Source organism: Stigmatopora argus, chromosome 7, assembly GCF_051989625.1.
Source record: "Stigmatopora argus isolate UIUO_Sarg chromosome 7, RoL_Sarg_1.0, whole genome shotgun sequence".
Lineage (NCBI taxonomy): Eukaryota > Metazoa > Chordata > Actinopteri > Syngnathiformes > Syngnathidae > Stigmatopora > Stigmatopora argus.
The window spans coordinates 13,100,690-13,119,835 of record NC_135393.1 but is presented as its reverse complement, the minus strand read 5'-3'; the positions used below and the strand labels follow the sequence as shown (position 1 = coordinate 13,119,835).

Here is a 19,146-nt window from a genome sequence, read left to right as displayed (position 1 = left end):
ATATTTGTGGCTAAAATATATTTTATCGTACTTTATCATAAACATTTACTAATACAGAAGATTTTATGTAGCACGCATGCGCATTAGATTGACAAGCTCGTGTGTGTTTAAATGTAAACACGTCGAGGGAGGGACGAGTCAGCTGGTTACGGTAAGCAACAAAAACAAGCTAAAAAATCATATTCATAATAATATCACGCAAAACCTTCGACAGTCTATTTAACAAAACTCAATTGGATAAAAAATAGACGATATGCCCACGTTAACACGATTTGTTTTTTTGTCCTTTTGTAGATCGCGTAGTCGTGTTGTTAAACGTGACTGAGCTTCAACGTATTTAATTTCAGACATTTAAACCATAAAATCCGGGGTTATTTTGCTATTTTTTCAAGCACACTGCATGCACATTTACGATGTTCACTATTATGCCACAGCATACATAATTTGCATAACTGTATGTAGTGTGTTTACGTTCCATCTTATAATGCTTCATAACATAAATTGAGAACTGAATAGTAGGCAATATTTTTTTCAAATCATTGAACATTAAATTTGGTAATAACATTTGTTTAAACATTAAAAACGATGTAAACATCAGTTGTAATGATAACCCAGATCTGGGTTATTCCTGGCAGTTATGGATGAAAGGAGAACATGAAAGAATAGACTAAATAGAACAAAGTTTTTTGATGAGCTGGAGAACATGGGTTAATTTCACTCTATAAAAGTGCCTTTAGAAAACATTCATATGGACATCTTTACTAATCCAGCCTTTGTTTGTGTGTTGTTAGGCTTCAGAGACATCTGTGACTTTTACTATGCATCATGAGCTCATCTTACGGCTGCGCGAGGGACTTTGCAGAAACTCTGCCCACCGAGATGAGCTTGAAGATCTTTGGCGAGCTGGACGCCAGGAGCTTATGCCGTGCCTCCGCCACGTGCCGCCTGTGGAACGCCATCATCCGTGACAGCCAGCAGCTGTGGAGGACGCAATGCCTCGCGATTGTGGCGCTCTGCCGCAGGGAGGTGGACGCAGACCGCGGTAACGGACTTTCCTGGAAGGTTCGTGCCTAGTAAACGGGTGTGCCGAATGCTATTTTGTGTTGACACTGGTCCTCGAGGATGCATTCTGCTCCAGTCCACCAGGTGGCAATAGTTTACCAACTCGTCCTTTGTCTAAATAATGGTCATTACTTGTGTGTGTGTGTGCGCAGGAGTCGCTAGCAAGGAACTACATTCGTAGCCGACTCAAATTGGCCTGGCTGCGTGGTCGCTATAGCAACGTGGCATCAGCCAGCGAGCTGCGGGGCAGGAAGATGGCGCCGATGGATGTGGACACTTGGGGAGATATCCTGCAGGCTGAACTGGACCGATGACATCGTCTTATTTAGGAAATCGGATGCGCGCATCTTTTATCTTTTTATGCCTTTTTCTACTTGTTGTAAAACAAAAACGATTCAAGAACTATTATAAAAAATGAAGCCGTTGTTTTTAAACATTGACTGATTTTAAATTGTCCAAATTGTTGGAATTTCAGCACTAAAAATATGTCGTCCTCTATGGAAGCAGATGGATCTTTGAAAATGAGACATTTGGGGACTAATGTTTTTGCAGATTTTTTTGATATCATGCACCAAAGTATCATAATCGCTGTATGTTTTTGCGTTTTGTGCACCATAATTTTCTCTTCTTATAGAGAAGGTGGAAATTAACAAATAACTTCTAGCCAGAACTTTTATAATCAAGAGTCCGTCCGGGTGTATTTGTTGGGGTTTTTTTTAAAACAAAAAAAATGTTAATTTGTTGTTAATTTATTTTGTGAATAAAAAAAATAAAAACTATAATATTCTTGCTTACCAATATGTTATATTTGTTGTTGTTTTAGGTCTGACTCGTTTTTGGGAGTGGAATCCAAAAAACAATTTTAACTATAGAATCTTTTCTTAGAAAAATGTGGGAGGAAAAAAATGCACAAATGCTTGTTCTAATCTTTGCCAGTTTTTTGAAGAAAGCCTTCTTCGGTTACAAAGATTCTTTCTTCCTCGCGTGACTCTAATTGTGAAATTCCCGACCGGAAACGGATGATTTTCTCCCCTCGCACTTTACACTGGTCCTCCGTTCTCCTCCAGCAGGACCCCCCGCATCCCCTCCTTCCCGAGAGGCGTGAAAATGGACGACGTCCCGGAGCTAGTGAACATCGCTATCTCGTTGTGGATCCAACCCAACGACGGCGATGTTTTCTTTAAGGTGGACGGAAGCCGATTCGGACAAACCCGAACCGTCAAGCTGCTCACGGGTTCCAAATACAAAATACAAGTCCTCATCAAGCCCGGAACCGTCGAAGCCACGTAAGAATAACATTTAAACAAAAAAACAACAACGCCTTTTGCATTAAATTAAACGCGAATTTGCATCATTTCCACCCGCATCCCTTTAAACTAAAACGGGCGGAACTGTAATTTTGTTCTAAAAAGCGATAGGCGACGTCACGTGACCTCGAGATGCAATGACGCCGTGAACGCGCCTTGTGCATCCCCGCGCACGCGCACGAGCCGGCTGCTCTAGCCCCGTCGATGAATAAGCGCGTTTTCTATATAATTCATAGACTGAATATGCTTATCATAAATAGTGTATCATGAAAGTGGGGAATTTGGAATTATGAATGTTAAAAGGAAAAGACAACATCTCGTGTAATTGAACTAAACGCCAATGATATTAAATGGAGCTCGTGGTGATTTTCTTCAATAACAGAGAAAATAATTTAAGAAAAAATGTCACCACTTGCAACCTCAGCCATTTTGTGACGTCCATTTTATCCACACACACTAAGAGGTCCATGTAATGCTATTTATGACGTCATAAGAAGGCGTCGACAATCTAGCATACTTGCATTTTAATTAGCTAAAATAGTACCCGAATTGACACAATGTTTTATTCTTTCTTAAAAATTAGAAAAACGACTTTTTAAAAAAAATGTATTAAAACAAGATTATCTATGCTAGGACACCCATAACAATGTTGTCTTTAAGTAAATGAATCAAAATCAACATGACAGTTACATGGAATCACCTCAAAATCAATAACAAATGAAGCCAATAGGCCTGCAAATCTACAGAAAGGTGATCTGGAATTCCCTTTTTTGATCTGGCCACCATTTTATACCACTTGACTCCGAGAAGGAGCAACACGTGTTCACTTAAAATTGCCGTGGATTTGAAGGGAGTAATACTATGTTTGTTAGAAACATGAACATCGGCGGCGTGGTGTTTCCTCTGGAGGAGCAGTCGCGAGATGCCGATCAGGTGGTCTATCACGGACGCTACGACACAGAGGGAGTCCCGCACACCAAAAGTGGAGACCGACAACCGGTTGAAGTCAGCATCCAGGTTAGAGCGAGAGATAGATATGAGCTAGAACGACCCCTTCACCGATTGTGTGGGTGTTATTGTGTTTTCAGTTTCAGCGTGCGGGCACATTTGAGACGGTTTGGCAGGCCAAGTACTACAACTACTACAAGCGCGAGCACTGCCAGTTTGGTAACAAATTCAGCAGCATCGAGTATGAGTGCAAACCCAACGAGACACGCACCCTCATGTGGATCAACAAGGAAGCTTTTAACTGAAAACGCAAATTGACCGGAGCACACGTAAAGGGATTTTTTTAAATTATTGTTATTATTTATTGTGGGTGATGCAGAAGAGTATGTGTTGTTGAGTGATTGTGTATGTAATGGACAGATCTGGGATGGCCAATGGGATATTTGATTGACAGATGACAACAGTAGTCATGATTCCTGGCATAATTTCCTGTTTATTGCCAGTTGGTTTTGTTTCATGTATTTTTGTTGATTAAAAAACAAAGAAATGCTGAATTATAATTTGTTCATGTATTATTCATTTCTATGTATGTAAAAAAAATCTATGGATGAAATCTGAATATTAGAAAAACAAAGTGGTGAATATCATTCTCATGATTTGAATAAATTTCGAGGGAGAAAATGAATTTATGAAAGATATTTTTGAAATAAAAACATGTATCGAGGTTGATAACATTTTTTCTGCATTGATAAAAAAATGGAGAATTAGGCAGCATATTTTTTGGGTATATAGATTAGATTTTAATATCTAAAAACTGACAAGGTGGGTCGATGCTTTGCGTTATGATCGATCGATCTCGAAACTATCAAATCAACCAATTAGCGAGACGAGTCGGACATTCGTCCTTGACAACGATCTCTTGGACGTATGATTGGTCGATCGCCGTTTAGGAGGCGGAGTTTGCGAAAGTTCACTTGACTGCTAATGTGACAATGCTTTTACTTGACCCTTTGGATTAAAAAAAATGAAATTGCCGAACGAAGTAAACATCAGAAGGGTTAAAAGTGCTGTAGATATCACCTCGAGGCATTCTTTTCAGCCAATAGAAGATCTTGGACTCACCTAAGCCCCTCCCCCTGCCGCAGTGCTGCTGGGGCTGCTGTGATGCTCCTCTCTCCACTTAGTCCCTGAGTTAGCTCTGTTAGCCGCGTTAGCTCACTCAGCCACTCGTCGTCCCCTTTCAAGCACTCCGCTCCGCAGCCTGCATCAGACAACATGGTAAGGCCAAACAAAAAGGCTCAATAATGAAAATGTCTTTGGATGAAGATTGTTGCGCGTTGCCATTTGCAGACATTTGAAGGCTAACATTAGCCGCCGTTAGCTCACCATCAAAATAACATCGATAGGCCTTCGACGTCCGCGCTCATGACGACGCGACGGCCCGGCCCACAAATTCGATCATTTGATTCTTTCGGGTAATTTTTTCGGATAGAAACCACTGAAGACACTTGTCATATTTCGATCTGCGTCAAAGCTTCGTTAGCTCGGCTCTTGTTGTTTATGCGCTGAGGTTAGCACGGCTAGCTAGGGCAAACGGAAGTAGGCTCGGAAGGCGTTGCACCGTCGCCAAAGTAAAAGCGGATTAAAAAAAATGTGTGGGCGAACGTTGAATGGTCACTATTGAGCAATCACGTCATACTGAATAAATATTCCAATTTAAGACATTAAAAACATAATTAAAATTCTGTTTTCTTTTTTTTCAGGGGAACGAAGCCAGTTATGCTCTGGACATGTGCTCGCACTGTAAGTATGTTTTCATCACTGGTGTCAAGCATCTCGTAAAATGAGTTTGTGCTTTTAAACTCATTGATGGCGATATATGTCCAATCCATTTTGATTTGGGATTAAAATAGGTATTTTTAAGGCAAAAATTTAGGGTTTATTGTTTGTTTTTTTAGTTTAAAACAATCAAATACCTACGAGAAATCCACATATTAAATAAATTACCATGTAATATTTCCACCTTTCCCCCAAAAAAATGTTACATTAAATGAGTCAAACAATGTATATTATTTCCCCTAAAAATGTTTAAATCGTTGAATTAAACACCAAACATAGAGATTGGCCCTGGATTAAATAATGGAGCAAAACAGGAAGCCTGTTGTTGGATTAGCCTCCGCCCTCCCTCAGTGAGATTAGCGCTAGTGCTGAGTTAGGTGTAGCGAGACGCCATGGCCGGAGCCCGCTACAAATCAGGTGAGTCTGGGATGCATTCAGGTTCCAGGCGGTGGACACACCCGCGAAACGATGGCCGGGTCTCCTGTAATTTCCGTGTTTTGATTTTGTCCTCTGGTTTGCTCTGCGTGCGTCTTTCCGAAATTTTCCATTGTCAGTCGACGCAGACGAGATTAAGCGTCTGGGCAAGCGCTTCAAGAAACTGGACCTGGACAACTCGGGCTCGCTCAGCGTGGAGGAGTTCATGTCGCTGCCCGAGTTGCAGCAGAACCCACTGGTGCAACGCGTCATCGATATATTTGACACGGACGGCAACGGAGAGGTGGACTTCAAAGGTGATGATGCGAGCAACGACATTGTCTTCCACTTGATTTATTCACTTCTCTTTTTGTTATTCAGAATTCATCGAGGGCGTCTCTCAGTTCAGCGTCAAGGGAGACAAAGAGCAAAAGTTACGATGTAAGTCGATGATCCTGTAGGGATTGTTTTGCTCCCTTGAAAGTTTAGAAAATAGAAATTGTCCTCTGCTTTCAGTCGCGTTCCGCATCTACGACATGGACAAGGACGGCTACATCTCCAACGGCGAGCTATTCCAAGTTCTGAAGATGATGGTGGGCAACAACCTGAAGGACACGCAGCTGCAGCAGATCGTCGACAAAACCATCATCAACGCCGACAAGGACGGCGACGGGAGGATATCCTTCGAGGAGTTCTGCGCGGTTAGTCCGCCAAGCTCATCGCTGTCATTTCTCGTGGAAAACAACACCCAAAATGAAAAAAAGGGCATAAAGTGAGATTTGGAAGGCATTTGCTGCTAGTTGTGTAATACTGCATTTTGTTTGGCCAAAAATCCATATAAAACAGGTTGCAAATGAACTACGACTGCCCGGTTTCCTTTATTGACTAACTCGGAAGCCACGGGCAACAATAAGTCTGCAGTTCTAAAGCAAGAAAAATCCTAAATTAGGTTCCAAATGGATACTTTCCTAAAATAAACCTCCCAAATTTCATTCTGAGCAGTAAGTATCAGAGTAGCAACTTTAGTATAACCCAAAATAAATTGAGATGGGTAAGTCCAATAAGAAAAAACAATATACTCATTTTAGTAACTATAAAATATTAAAACTGATTGTTAAATGGATTGAATTGATGCCTGGCAGACTTTGTAATATTGGCAAATGTGTCGTTTTCTGGCTTGAAATTGGTGATTTCTACCTGCAAATACTGCAAGAATGCATCTGACGTACTTCCTGTTTCCCTTTCAGGTGGTGGGTGGCTTGGACATTCACAAAAAGATGGTGGTGGACGTGTAAGTACGCCCACCCCAGCCCCCCTCCGTCCACCTGAGACCCGCTTGAAGACGTCACCCCCGAACCCCGCCCCCCCTCCTTACAAAGCCAAACGCTCGCAGCGATCGGTCGAATCGGAAGCGGCACTTTAGCCGATGGCTCGGAAGGTGTTTGCGTATTCTTTTATTCTCCGGCGCCGAGCGAGCGACCGCATTTGGCGGCGTGTTTGTTTGCATGTGTTTTTATTTATTCTGCCGTGTACAGGAAGAGAGCGCGTGCCAACCGGAAAGCGCTCGCGATTGGGCGTTGGTGTCGATAGTTAGCCCGACGCGTTCATTTGCATGTTGGTGACGTTAGGGGCCCGCGAGCGCTCGCGCCCACGCCGCCAAGTAAAACGGCCACTTTTGGATGTTTTCTTCTGCCGTTGAGTGGCGACAAAACATTTTCTACAAATCTGCTGCGTGGCGTTTTCTTCTTCTGTGGTGCAAGTGTGCATGCCGCGGAGCTCAGCAGCGCCGCCTGCTGCTCGCATGTCAATCAAAGTCTTTCAGGTTTACAAACTCGGGCCCGCTTCATAAACCTCACCTCTTCGATTATTATTATTATTTTTTTCTATTTAGGCGACACGCTCCCCCGTTAATGGACATGAAAGCACACAAGATGAGTTTAGAAATGGGAAAAAAAAGTTGGTTTTAACTTAAGTCTTATGTGCGCGTTGCATGCGTGATGTCTGCATGTGTGGTTCTATTTTTGTTTTCGTTTTTTTCTTCTTTTTTTTTTTGCACGCACGTGCGGTTTATGCGGGGTCGGGCCCTGCTCGCTCTCACGCGATTGGACGACATGAGCCAAGTGGCCGGCCAACACCAGAACAAAAGACACATTTTAATAGGAAGGTCAAAAGCGAAACACTTAGCGGTGAGGCTGTTGGCTCATTTCACGCAATGTTGTGCGACTGTGGTGTTTACATGTGAATACTTATAGGAATAATTATAACAGTGATGAATATGAACATTTCAAACACACCGTGTTGCCAATTAAAGGTTGGAAGAAAAAAAAACTTGCATTATGGGAAATGAAAACCTACTGATTACTGTATCTCAGTTTTATTGACAAGAATTTTGTGAGGATTTTTAATGGCATGTTGGCTATGAACGGTGACAATAAACTGAATGGCATAATTCAATGCAGTTTAATGTTAAAAGATACCAATAAAAAGGCGGTGTCACTTGAGATTTTGGACTTCTCGCAAGCGTTGTCGGCGGCGTTCCATGGCCTGATGCTTCTTTTGCTCGATCTCCAGTGCAGAACATTTGACAACTGCTTCACACGCAACAACAAGCACACACTTTAATAGTGCTGCCAGAAGTAGGGCAGCTACACAGCATTATTTTCTAGACTAGATTTGAACTAGATTTTTATTTTTTTTACTGACTCCTAAAAATGTTTGAACATCCCTGATATAAAAAAAAAATGACCAGGCCAGTGGACCCCCAAGTCACGACATTAATCTTCCAGAGTTGGGATCGTAAGGCAAAATTATTGTTGTAGTTATACAATTAAGCACATTAGTGACGGACACGTTTTCATTTTTGAACTTTTAGGCCACATGAGAAATTCCTGATGAAAAATGCCATAAAAAGGGACGAAAAACAACTTGATACATTCCACTTCGTAATGTGAAAAAAACTTAAGGTGGGGACGTCGTAACCTCGGGGCGTATTGGCCTTTTTTTTTAAATATACCATATTTTCTCGCATAAACGCCATTTATTGTCCCCCCCCCCAAAAAAATGATGACTGAATCCAGGGTACGGCTTATACGCGCACAAATTAGTGTCTTCCGTGAAGACCTGACTTCTTTTTTGATTTTGTCTATGTGCAATCCAGCAATCGTTCTATACAGTATCTCAGAAATAGCATGTGCGATGATTTTTCTTAAGATTTTCCCTTCAAAGTAACACATTTGTACTCCCTATTAAAACCATGAATATGGAAGTGAAAATTGTGAATCGGTGGGCATCTTATACGAGAGAAAACGTTAAAAAAAAATTAAGCCTGCAGCTAATATGCGAGAAAATACGGTACTTTCACTTTTCTTTAAATGACAAATAAAGGACAACTTTTTGTTATACACAAAGGGGAAAAAGTCTTACCTGTGTCGGTCACCACGGGAGTGAGATGGTTGCTCAGCATGGAATTAGGCTTGATGTTGACTGTAGAAACAGGGTTGCCAGGCCTCTTAAAAGTAAACTGCTGCGTAGCCGTCGGCTGCGGAAGGGCGCAGGGATTTGAATATTTTGGGGGACAGGGTTTAACGGTGGCACCATCGTGTACCATCTGATTCTCTACGTCTTCGCAAAGTTCGCAAAGCATCTCGTCATCCTCCTCTGGATCGTCCCAAATGGGCTCAGACAAGAAGAAGGCGTCCAAGTCGTCATCCGGGAAATCGGAGGCCGCGGGAACTTGCTCGTGGGCCGGGCTGGCTGAGCGGGGTTTGTTTCTCGCCATACAAACGGCAGAGGAAAATCCATCAACATTTGCCAAGGGGGGTTCACAGGCGTTTTCTGTCTCAACTTTCTCAAAAGGGTCACTCCCTTCTGATTGGTTGACGAAAGAAGCGGGTGGCGCCTGGCCGGAGGTCTTCTGCGTGGAGCAGTGGTCGGGCGGGTGGATTTTTTCCGGATTTGGCATCATCTCGGCGAGGAACGGGTCGTCGTCGTCCCAGTCGTCCGGGAAGTCGACGTTTGCCATCGAGGGAGGTTTTTTGGGCGTCGGCGGACCGGGGCACATGCTGGTCTGCTGGGTCGTCGGACCGGGACTCGCGCTGGTCTGCTGGGTCGGCTCGCGGAAAAGGAGGTCCAGGTCATCTTCTGTGTGTTGCGGTATCGACATGAGGTTGTGAAGGCTTTCTTGCGGCTGCACTGGCGAAATATGAGGGTTGGGATCTTCTTCGTCCTCTGCTTCGTCCTCTTCTTCGTCGTCCTCGCGATGTAACAAGTTGAGGTCAAAGCGCTTGGCCAATTTCAGCAGGTCGTCGACGCTGTTAAATCTGTCAATTGATTAAAAGAGGTTTACAATTGCTTGTAGATGACATTCAGACAAGCACTTTGGAATATTTATCATTTTTTTATCATATGTTTTTCATGCCATATTAGTTTTATATTTTATTTTGATGAAGGACTATAGAAATTAGGTTGAGTAGATATGGTCCAAACATAAAATCTCAGAATTCTCAGACCACTTCTACTGCACCTAACATAAAACTAAGTACTGTATTCTCCGCACTATAAGGTGCACAGGAGTATAAAGCGCACCTTCAAAGGATGGCCTATCTTAAAATTTCTGTCATTATATAAGGACGTTATTGGACGTTGTAGTACTAGTTTTGGTGGTAGTGTAATGTCTTATACGTCCACTAAATGGAGCTGGTAGTGGGTTGTACGATTAGTTTTTATCCGAATGCACACTTCCATTGAAATAGAGATTAAAATCATATACCAGTAAAGAAAACTGAACGTGCCGATTAGTCGGCTCATCTCAAGTTGAATCAATGTTATCAAAAAGAAGAAAAAAAAAAACAACATATGTGGCAACATTTGCCAAATGCAACGCCAGTATACGCACCTCTGGGATTTTCTCCTGTTTTTTGGCGGTTCGACGTCGGGCGTGCACGGGATGGTGGCGCTGTCGCCAATCCACTGCTGCAGGGTGGGCTCGCTCACTTCGGGCCTTCCGTGCTGCACGTACATCATTCGCCAAACTGTGATGTCACACCAGGAAAACTCCTAGCCAAGTTGAGCATTCTCACCTTTGGTGCGATCCTACTAACGATGTCGGAGATGTCCACCTTTCCCGGCACGTGCCTCTTTGTCCGTTTGCCCAGCCGCTGAGGCGACGAGGGGTCCCAGATGATGTCGTGATGCGCATCAGAGTTTTGCGGGGACTCGACGATGGACGCCGCGGAAGCTCTGGATGAGCAAGGCCGAGTTGGCGTCTTAAATTCTGCAACACAGCAAAGAAGATGTATGTTTTCATTCATTTTGAAATTCCATGCGCCCAAAAAGGCATGAAAATAATCAAGATGTACAAAAAAAACATTTATTTTCTGAACCACTTATCCTCACAAGGATCACGGGGGGGTGCTGAAGCACAAGGCAATTTCCCTTTGGGAATAGTTAACTTTGAGTCTTGTTGATGTAATTATTTCAAATCACGTTTATCTAAGGACTAATTTGTACTTTTGACAAACGTGCCTATAGGGCTAAATTTGTCTAAAATAATGTTTGCACTACTCTCACCTGATCAAAATACATGAATTAGTGTTTTGCCCATCAACAAAAGAATGCCAGATAAAAAGTAGTTTCACATCATTAAACTTTGAGGGTAAAGTTTCAGAAAATTAAGTACACATTTAGCTGAGTTAATCCTTGACGAATTTAGAAACCAAAGTCGTGTTTCTAAGAAATGCACTTGAACACGCAATGTTACGTCTAACTTTTCAAAACACAAAGTTACTGGTTTAATTCCGACGTAAAAAAGGCGGAATGTTATCGTCACGATGATAAACTAAAACGAGGGACTAACCAGGCTTCGGTGCGTTGCAAATGTCGGACTTTTCCGAGATGTTCGGCTTCTGTTGGCTCTGTTTGAAGCTCCTGCTCAGGCGGCGGCTCGGCTTCATTGCCGCTAACAAACTAACGTGTTATTTTCTCAATGACTGCCCTTAAAGTTGCATTACATTTACCTGTTTACGTCCGCCATATTTAGACGAGAAAGAACAGTTCGAAAGCGCGCCACCCCTTCCAGCCGGAGAAGAACGTCACTGCGCATGCGTCCGATTGTTAGCCTTTGCTTTGAAATAAACCTTTATTGAAACTTTTAATTTACAATACAAAAGCTTGGTTGATTGCTAATCCATATTTGAAACATGCCATGCTTGAGTGTTTTAATTAAGTGTATCAACAAAGATGGCTGACAACAAAACCCACTAATTAAATATGAGTGTTTTTATTTTGAAAACCTCACTAGGCCTCAGGGAAAGCCTGTCAGTCTCGAGTCAAGGACTTTGTAACTTCTTTGTTTGTTTTTTATCTTGATTTAATCAGACCAAAAGGCTGCACGGACCCAAATTAAAATAACATTTAGATTTTTCCTTAAAGATACAAAATATTGCATTCACAAAAAACGCTCGTTTTTTCTGAGTTATTTTCTTTGGGTGGTGTGTATATGTATTTATCATTATTTTTTTTCTGCTGTTTTTGTTTGAATTGATTCAATTCTGAATATTTTGTCCCCAGAATGTGATATTTGTAGTCCAAAGGATGGCTTGTGTTTCATGTAGTGCCACTGTTCTTTCATCGCCATGGCAACCCCCCTCACATGCCCTAGAATAGTCCACGCAGTATCAAAACCTAAAAATAAAACATGAAATACGTGTGTGCCTAACCCTAAGCCTCCTCCTCACATGAATACGGATGCTAATATTTGGAGCCGCCAACAAACAACAGAAGAAGAGAAATCAGTAAAGATGTGAATCATAATTAGATGTTAAGTAGTATTGGCAAAAGTGCACAAAACTCCTATGTTGAGATAGTTGGCCTTTTCGTTTAACATAAATAGTGGCAAGACAAATTGGTGGCACGCAAACACAAGGTGGAGTATATTTTCACATTGACGATTTTCAGACATCACGTCAAATTTTCACGCACCTTTTGCTCCATCAAAGTTGTACAGCGGGAAGAAGATGGGGATGTCGAAGATTATACTGAAGATGAAGAGGATGAAGGCTGTCTATCCTTGGCGTGTTCAGATGGTCGGGCTGCTTACAGTGGAAAGAAAAAATATTTTTTTTCATTGTGCTCAATGCTTCTAGTAAAGAAGTATATATTATAAGTATATTTTGCCACAAGTGTGATTAAAATGAAAAATGAATTACTTTCATCACTTTCCGAACACTCTTGCATTCCCTAGTGGTAACATAATCTAATTGCAGTTTCTATTACGGAAATGGGATTCCTGGTCGCCATGGCAACCTCCCTGTAGGATATATTGATAGGGACATTATTTATTGATAATTCTGTGGAAAAATTGATTGTATTTGGTTATTATTTTTAATCTACATCACTTTGCTTTAAGAGTCATGGTCCATGTTCTACGACCTTTTACGTTCTATTTTGGAATTAACACGTGAGTCATTACAATAATAAATTTAAAAGTCTGTAAATTTTGTCAGGAATGTGTATACCTTGAAGATCAAATTTAAAAGTCGTATATTTTTTTTCCCCCCAATATAAAAATCGTGTTTGAAATGTCCTTATTTTTGAAGGTACCATCACATCCCACACTCAACCTCCCATTTATTCCATTTTAAATCCAACGAAAATACCTGCCAACATCATCATTACGATGACGATAACGATGTCTTGGCACGTGACTCTGCAGTCCTTCGCGTGTGACGTCACATCTCCCCCTCCCGTGTGTTTGTCTTCTCCCTCAATCCAACATGGAGTAAGGAGAAGATGGGGCTCGTCCAGGGCCAGCCAAGCCGACGACAGCGGGCGATTTTCGGTCACCGCGCTCCGGGCGAGCCAGCCGGGGTGGAAGGAGAACAAAAAAGAGCAGGTCGGCGGCGTTAAACGTCAAGAATGAGGAGGTGGAGGACGAAGGCTGGAGCCACCGGAAGACGCCAGGAGCCGCGCGTGCGCCAAAATGGAGACACCGCAGGAAAACACTGGCGCAGCACGTGAAGCGACCAAATAACATGAACGAAGAAGAAGAGCAGCACAGGCCTCACGAGTCAGTATACACTCACATCGACACACTCATGTTCACTGGCAATGATTGCGCACAGAAAAACGTGCGCTAAAAAAACACAACATTCACGTCAGTCACTGTCAGTCTTGGCGGAGGTCAGCGAGCTCCTCCCCCCAATGGCCGATTTTGTGACCTCTGACCCCCGTGTGACCTCTATTCACGAGATATCACGTGACCGGGACTCCTTTGACTGACAGCCAAAACAATTGCAGTGACAGCTTGGGATTTATTTACCTTTCACTCACTCCAAATTTGGATGGATGTGATATATTTTTTTCCAAAATAAAAAGAGACTGCAGCTAAAAAAATCAATATGAAGTATGAGATGAAAAACTAAAATATAGCAGTTACAAAATTTGCCAAAATATTACATATGGAACTCGGATTCAATACAATGGCTTGAATCAATTCTTATGTTTCGTTACCACCCAAATAATTACGAGTGAGTGTGTAGGAACAGAAGCACGTGAGCGCTAACTGTCATGCTAACAACGCTAAAGCTGTTTTTCACAAGCAAACTCGCCAATGTGTGTTGCTGCAAACTGCTGAAAATTCAGTGATGACTCATGCTGCACACACACACCATCTGTTTGAATGGCAAGTTGAATCACACGCAAATATCCGCCCCCCCCCCCACACACACACAGGAAATCAGCAGTGTATAATGATTAATCAGGAAAACAAACAATTGACAACAATACGTGTTTGTTTTGACACATAATTCAAGTGTTAGTTTTCATGAAGTATGATTAAAAAATGTGTCATTATGTGCACATGACAGTTAGCTAACTTTGGTAGCCTGGCGAATGTTTTATAATGTTTACATTGCACATTGAACCTCAAAATAACGGAGACGGACCGTCTCGTTACGTCTTTTGTCGCGGTGCGCAGTGACAGCTACATGGTGCGCGTGAAAGCGGTGGTGATGACCCGCGACGACTCCAGCGGCGGCTGGCTAGCGCAAGATGGCGGCCTGAGCCGAGTGGGCGTGTGCCGCCTGACACCCGCCGGGCTTTTGGGCCGCTGCAGCTTCCTCATCCACGCGGAACGACTGCGAGACAGACAGGTGACAACTTGAACGCCACACCTGTGCAAATTTACGCCCGACATTAGTATTCATTAGTGCCCTTGTCCTATGGTGTCAGGTGATTCTTGAATGTTTCCTGAAGAAGGACCTGGTCTACACCAAGGCCACGCCCACTTTTCACCACTGGAGGGTGGACAACAGGAAGTGCGGCTTGACCTTCCAGAGTCCGGCCGACGCGCGGGCTTTCGACCGCGGCGTGCGGAAGGCTCTGGAGGATTTGACGGAAGGTATAACGACCGTGACGTAGATGCTATTTAGCATGAAGCTAGCTTTGAGCGTCATAACGTATCCTCTTGGAAATATACGCTAACTCGTTCCAGGATCGACCACGTCATCGTCCACGCTGCAGAACGAGGCCGAGCTCGGCGACGACGACGTGTTCACGGTGAGTTCGCGTCACGCCCGACGGCATCGTCAAGTGGCACTCTGTGACGTTTTTGCGTTTTTCGTCGTAGACGGCCACGGACAGCTCGTCCAACTCGTCTCAAAGAAGGGAGCCCGTCATGTTGTCCTTCTGCGAGCACCGCCGACCACACCATTGCATTCTGGGACATCTGTACGAACAGCAACGGACCGCCGACCACTACTTCACCGACTGCTACTTCTTGGAGCAAGTGAGTGAGGCTTTTCTCCGGGTAGTGCGGTTTCTTCCCACGTCCCCAAAAACGTATGTGTTACACCCTGCATTTAATCTTAAAACACAGGGAGAAATAATCACAACAGTGATACGTTGTTGTTTTTTCAATCCAACTTTACTGTAATGACTAAAAATCTCCCGTGCCTCAAGGCATCAATAATCGAATACCGATAAACACATCCAATCCAAACTCGTTGTACATCCTCAACACGCGATCGCCAATAAATCAAACACTCTAGCATGTCACATATGCGTGCAGGCGGTGGAGGTATTCCCTCGCCACGTGAGCTTCCAGTTGGAAGAAGAAGAGGTACGCATCACTCCGCGGGAGCGCGCCTGGCTCACCGGCTACGAGGACTACCGTCACGCCACGGCCACGAGAGACAAGCTGTCGACGTCCGACATCCCCGAGGCCTTCGCGCACATGCCACCTAAACTCAACTACGGCTACCCGTACCCCTTAGCCAAGCCCATCTGCCTGGACCCAGGTGGCGGCGGCGCCGTGACGGCTCAGCCTCAGCTGAAGCGCGGCCGGAAGGACGGCGAGCGCCTGCGCTGCGTTTACTGTCAGGATCTCTTTGGCCGCGAGGACAACGGGCGCGGGCGCTGCCAGGAGGCGCCGGACCCTATCCAAACGTGCATACGGCGCGTCAGCTTTCTATGGTGCGCCGACAGCCTGCTATACCATTGCATGGCGGACCCGGAGGGCGACTACTCGGACCCGTGCTCGTGCGAGGCGGGCGACGAGCGCTTCTGTTTGCGTTGGAGCGCTCTGCTGGCGCTATCGCTGTTGGCGCCGTGCATGTGTTGCTACGCGCCGCTCACCGCCCTGCACCGGTGCGGCGTGGCGTGCCGATGTTGCGGCGGCAGACACCAAGCGGCGGGCTGACATTTGTGGGCGTCACCTGGCTTGATGTTTTGTCTCTATTGGTTTGGTGTCTGTGTCACGTTATTACACTGATGAAAAAAGAATTGCGGTGTAATACTGGGAGCGATGGTTGACAGAATTCTACGGTGTTCTACTGGGGTAGATTTTCGTTAATTTAGTTCAAAGAAAATAAGTTATGTTTACGTTATTTTTAATCATCTTTGATGCCATTTTACTCGTTTTGCACGGCAATTTTTGTTGAAAGTGCCCAGAATGCAATGACAACAACTTAACATGATTCACATGCCCTCCATCATGTGGCTAACCTATTTTTGCTAACATCTATTGGTCGTTAGCAAAATGTTTCATATTTTCTTTTTAATGTTAATGCTTTGTACAGAAGTGTATTGCTGCAACTCTAGGAAAAAAAGTCATCCTTAATGTGAAACTCGGGTGAAAATGTGATATATGAACTTTTTTTCTATTGTGGCAGCAATACCCGTCCATACGCTGAGGAAAGTTTATATTTTTGTACAAACTGACATAGGTCAAAATGAGTGTGACGTTGCAGGACATTAGCGTAGCTTACCTTAAAGTACACCAATCAAGGATTATGTATCACTATGGTAACCACATATTTAAAAAAAAACATTGACATGTGTCTTAATCATCATCACCATTGTAGCCCTGGCAAGCAAAGAAAACCACAACAATAACTGAGGTTTAAAACTTGAAATGTTGAATAGAGTGAAAGAACCAGTCAGTCAAATAATCTCCTGTCAATTAAGTTCTCGGACAAAAAGTTTGTTTCTGGAGAAGAAAAGACGTCCACTTGACTGTGGAAGAAAGTGCCTGATGATCATCCCATTATTTTCATGTATGTACTTGACACACATACATGTAGTGTATCATAGTTAAGGACTTTTGATACATGACCTTTGATGTACATATGTATGAATTTCAGTTCTATTTTTTTATGGTGATGTAGGCGAAAAAAGTTACATGTACTAATAACAAACATCCTGTGTAAGAATGTGTATTTACCGTATAAATGTGCGTGTATGGTGTGAACAAACGTGTCCTGTTTGCGTGTATTTCTTAGACGGACAGACAACACCTGGCATAAATAACCTTCATATGAAACTCATGACATCAAGCATGTGAATACAGTATGCAAAATATGAATTTCTTAGACATCCGAGCCAATATTTAAATACCAAAAAAGTGGCACGCTTACAAATGAAGAGATTTTATGACGTCTATTATACCCATGGTCATATGTGATAAGTTTTAATTATGTCTGGGATACTTGCATTTGATTGGTTAAAAAGGAACCACTCCCCGATAAAATATTTGGGTGACCTCATCCCGGAAATATAATATGTACATTTTTCCGCACACATTAGAAACATTATTTTGTGCTTTAATTTATTAAACCCTATCCTTTTTGCTAAGAGGCTACAAGTGTTGTCTGTCCCTTTAAGTTTTCGTGTGTACGCTTGCACAAACAAGTGCACGTGTGTGTAAGTGTTACGTGTGCTTGTGTGTATTTGTTTGTGTTCGTAATGCAGTTTGTGTGTATTTGTGTGAGGGGACGACAAGTTTGTGTACAAGTGTGTATAAGGGGGGGGGTATATGCGTGTGTGTGCGCGTGTGTATGTGTGTGTGTGTGTGCCCAAAACTAAATATGAGCACCAGGTGTGTGTTGGAGACAATCATGCCATATTGTTGGTGTGTGTAGTACGTATTTCATTGTGTCTACATGATGTCACAGATGTTTCAATCAATTTAAAATAAAAGAGGAAAGGATGTAAAGAATTTGTTGTGTGACAGACGAATACCTTCTTTGTACCACTATCACGAAACAAAATATAAAACAACTTTTAAAATACTAATGTCAAAGGCCAACTTGAATGACTTACCTTGAAATGGCCAGTTCATCGATAGGGAACTATAAAAAAATAAAAAAAATAAAACATTTGATGTCGCTGTACTGCAACACCCATATTGCATTGGGTACACGGTCGATTGGTTGCCGGTCGATTGGTCGCCGGTCTTTTGGTCGCCGATCTTTTGGTCGCCGGTCTTTTGGTCACCCGGAAGGTAAGTGATAATTACCATTTAAATCGTTGCTCAAATTCCCTAAATACAAACTGCGGATTACTATTTAGTCATACTTAATGCCCTAGTAATTATTAGGCTAAAGAAAAGCTCCAAATTTCCCGGACTTTTATTGTTTTTTGTTGGAGAACTTTTTAAGACCCTGACTGACGTAGCTTCTTAAAGGGACAACACATGTACATACAAACTCTTCTACACTCACACGTCGGCTCAGTGAAACTGCTCATGGCCATTGTTGGCTTTTATTGATGCCTAGACCGTGTTGTTTTACCTTGTTTTGTCGCCGGTCTTTTGGTTGTCGGTCTTTTGGTTGTCGGTCTTTTGGTTGTCGGTCTTTTGGTCGCCGGTCTTTTGGTCGACCAAAAGACGGCGACCAAAAGACTGGCGACCAATCGACCGCACACGCTCCAAACACTGTCTTTCACCAAAAGTTTTTTTTTGGTCTCATCAGAACACTTTATGATTCTGTTTAATGAAATCTATTGCTTCCAACATGGATGCAGTCATACCTAAGTTTGGGTCAATTTGATGCTCTGAATGTGAGGGAACACCAGTAGACTGTCCTTTCGTTTGAAAGATACTAAGGAGCCCTTTTGTACACCTACACCAAAGACCTGCAGGAAAAAAAATCGGACTCTTTAAGCGATAAGTCAGGGGTCCACAAACCTGGTGTCGTATTCAAGTATTTGTATGGTAAATTATAATGCCAGAGTATTTACTGTTTGGTCATCTAAATTTCTGATTACCGTATTTTGGAGACTATAATTCGCACCTGACGCG

The 19,146-nt window shown here is 43.0% G+C and overlaps 5 protein-coding genes across 8 annotated transcripts; 4 read left to right on the top strand and 1 right to left on the bottom strand.

Annotated features, from left to right (window-relative positions):
• Positions 1 to 1,846, top strand: fbxo48 (F-box protein 48). The gene is made up of 3 exons (XM_077606123.1): positions 1 to 151; positions 792 to 1,062; positions 1,215 to 1,846. The coding sequence occupies exons 2-3, from the start codon at positions 826 to 828 to the stop codon at positions 1,374 to 1,376; spliced, it is 399 nt and encodes a 132-aa protein (XP_077462249.1). The 5' UTR covers positions 1 to 151; positions 792 to 825; the 3' UTR covers positions 1,377 to 1,846.
• Positions 1,847 to 2,088: 242 nt separating this feature from the next.
• cnrip1a (cannabinoid receptor interacting protein 1a) lies at positions 2,089 to 3,877 on the top strand. The gene is made up of 3 exons (XM_077606121.1): positions 2,089 to 2,348; positions 3,242 to 3,386; positions 3,458 to 3,877. Exons 1-3 carry the CDS (start codon positions 2,170 to 2,172, stop codon positions 3,620 to 3,622), a joined length of 489 nt encoding a protein of 162 aa, XP_077462247.1. The 5' UTR covers positions 2,089 to 2,169; the 3' UTR covers positions 3,623 to 3,877.
• A 480-nt stretch (positions 3,878 to 4,357) lies between these two features.
• Positions 4,358 to 8,071, top strand: ppp3r1b (protein phosphatase 3 (formerly 2B), regulatory s1ubunit B, alpha isoform, b). The gene is made up of 6 exons (XM_077606118.1): positions 4,358 to 4,595; positions 5,081 to 5,120; positions 5,711 to 5,887; positions 5,952 to 6,011; positions 6,087 to 6,271; positions 6,818 to 8,071. The coding sequence occupies exons 1-6, from the start codon at positions 4,593 to 4,595 to the stop codon at positions 6,863 to 6,865; spliced, it is 513 nt and encodes a 170-aa protein (XP_077462244.1). The 5' UTR covers positions 4,358 to 4,592; the 3' UTR covers positions 6,866 to 8,071.
• etaa1a (ETAA1 activator of ATR kinase a) lies at positions 7,929 to 11,669 on the bottom strand. Of its 4 annotated transcripts, none has more exons than XM_077606102.1 (6): positions 11,585 to 11,669; positions 11,425 to 11,526; positions 10,649 to 10,842; positions 10,465 to 10,577; positions 8,994 to 9,889; positions 7,929 to 8,161 (listed from the first exon to the last, which is right to left on the bottom strand). In XM_077606102.1, exons 2-6 carry the CDS (start codon positions 11,519 to 11,521, stop codon positions 8,064 to 8,066), a joined length of 1,398 nt encoding a protein of 465 aa, XP_077462228.1. In that variant the 5' UTR covers positions 11,522 to 11,526; positions 11,585 to 11,669; the 3' UTR covers positions 7,929 to 8,063. The 4 variants fall into 4 exon arrangements, with proteins under 4 accessions (XP_077462228.1, XP_077462230.1, XP_077462227.1 ...); XM_077606104.1 differs by having other exon boundaries at positions 8,994 to 9,108; positions 9,175 to 9,889; positions 11,425 to 11,656; XM_077606101.1 differs by having other exon boundaries at positions 11,425 to 11,656.
• Positions 11,670 to 13,285: 1,616 nt separating this feature from the next.
• On the top strand, positions 13,286 to 18,056 carry spred2a (sprouty related EVH1 domain containing 2a). Its single transcript, XM_077606107.1, has 6 exons — positions 13,286 to 13,635; positions 14,545 to 14,719; positions 14,799 to 14,967; positions 15,061 to 15,125; positions 15,196 to 15,354; positions 15,637 to 18,056. Exons 1-6 carry the CDS (start codon positions 13,601 to 13,603, stop codon positions 16,264 to 16,266), a joined length of 1,233 nt encoding a protein of 410 aa, XP_077462233.1. The 5' UTR covers positions 13,286 to 13,600; the 3' UTR covers positions 16,267 to 18,056.
• Positions 18,057 to 19,146: the final 1,090 nt, after the last annotated feature.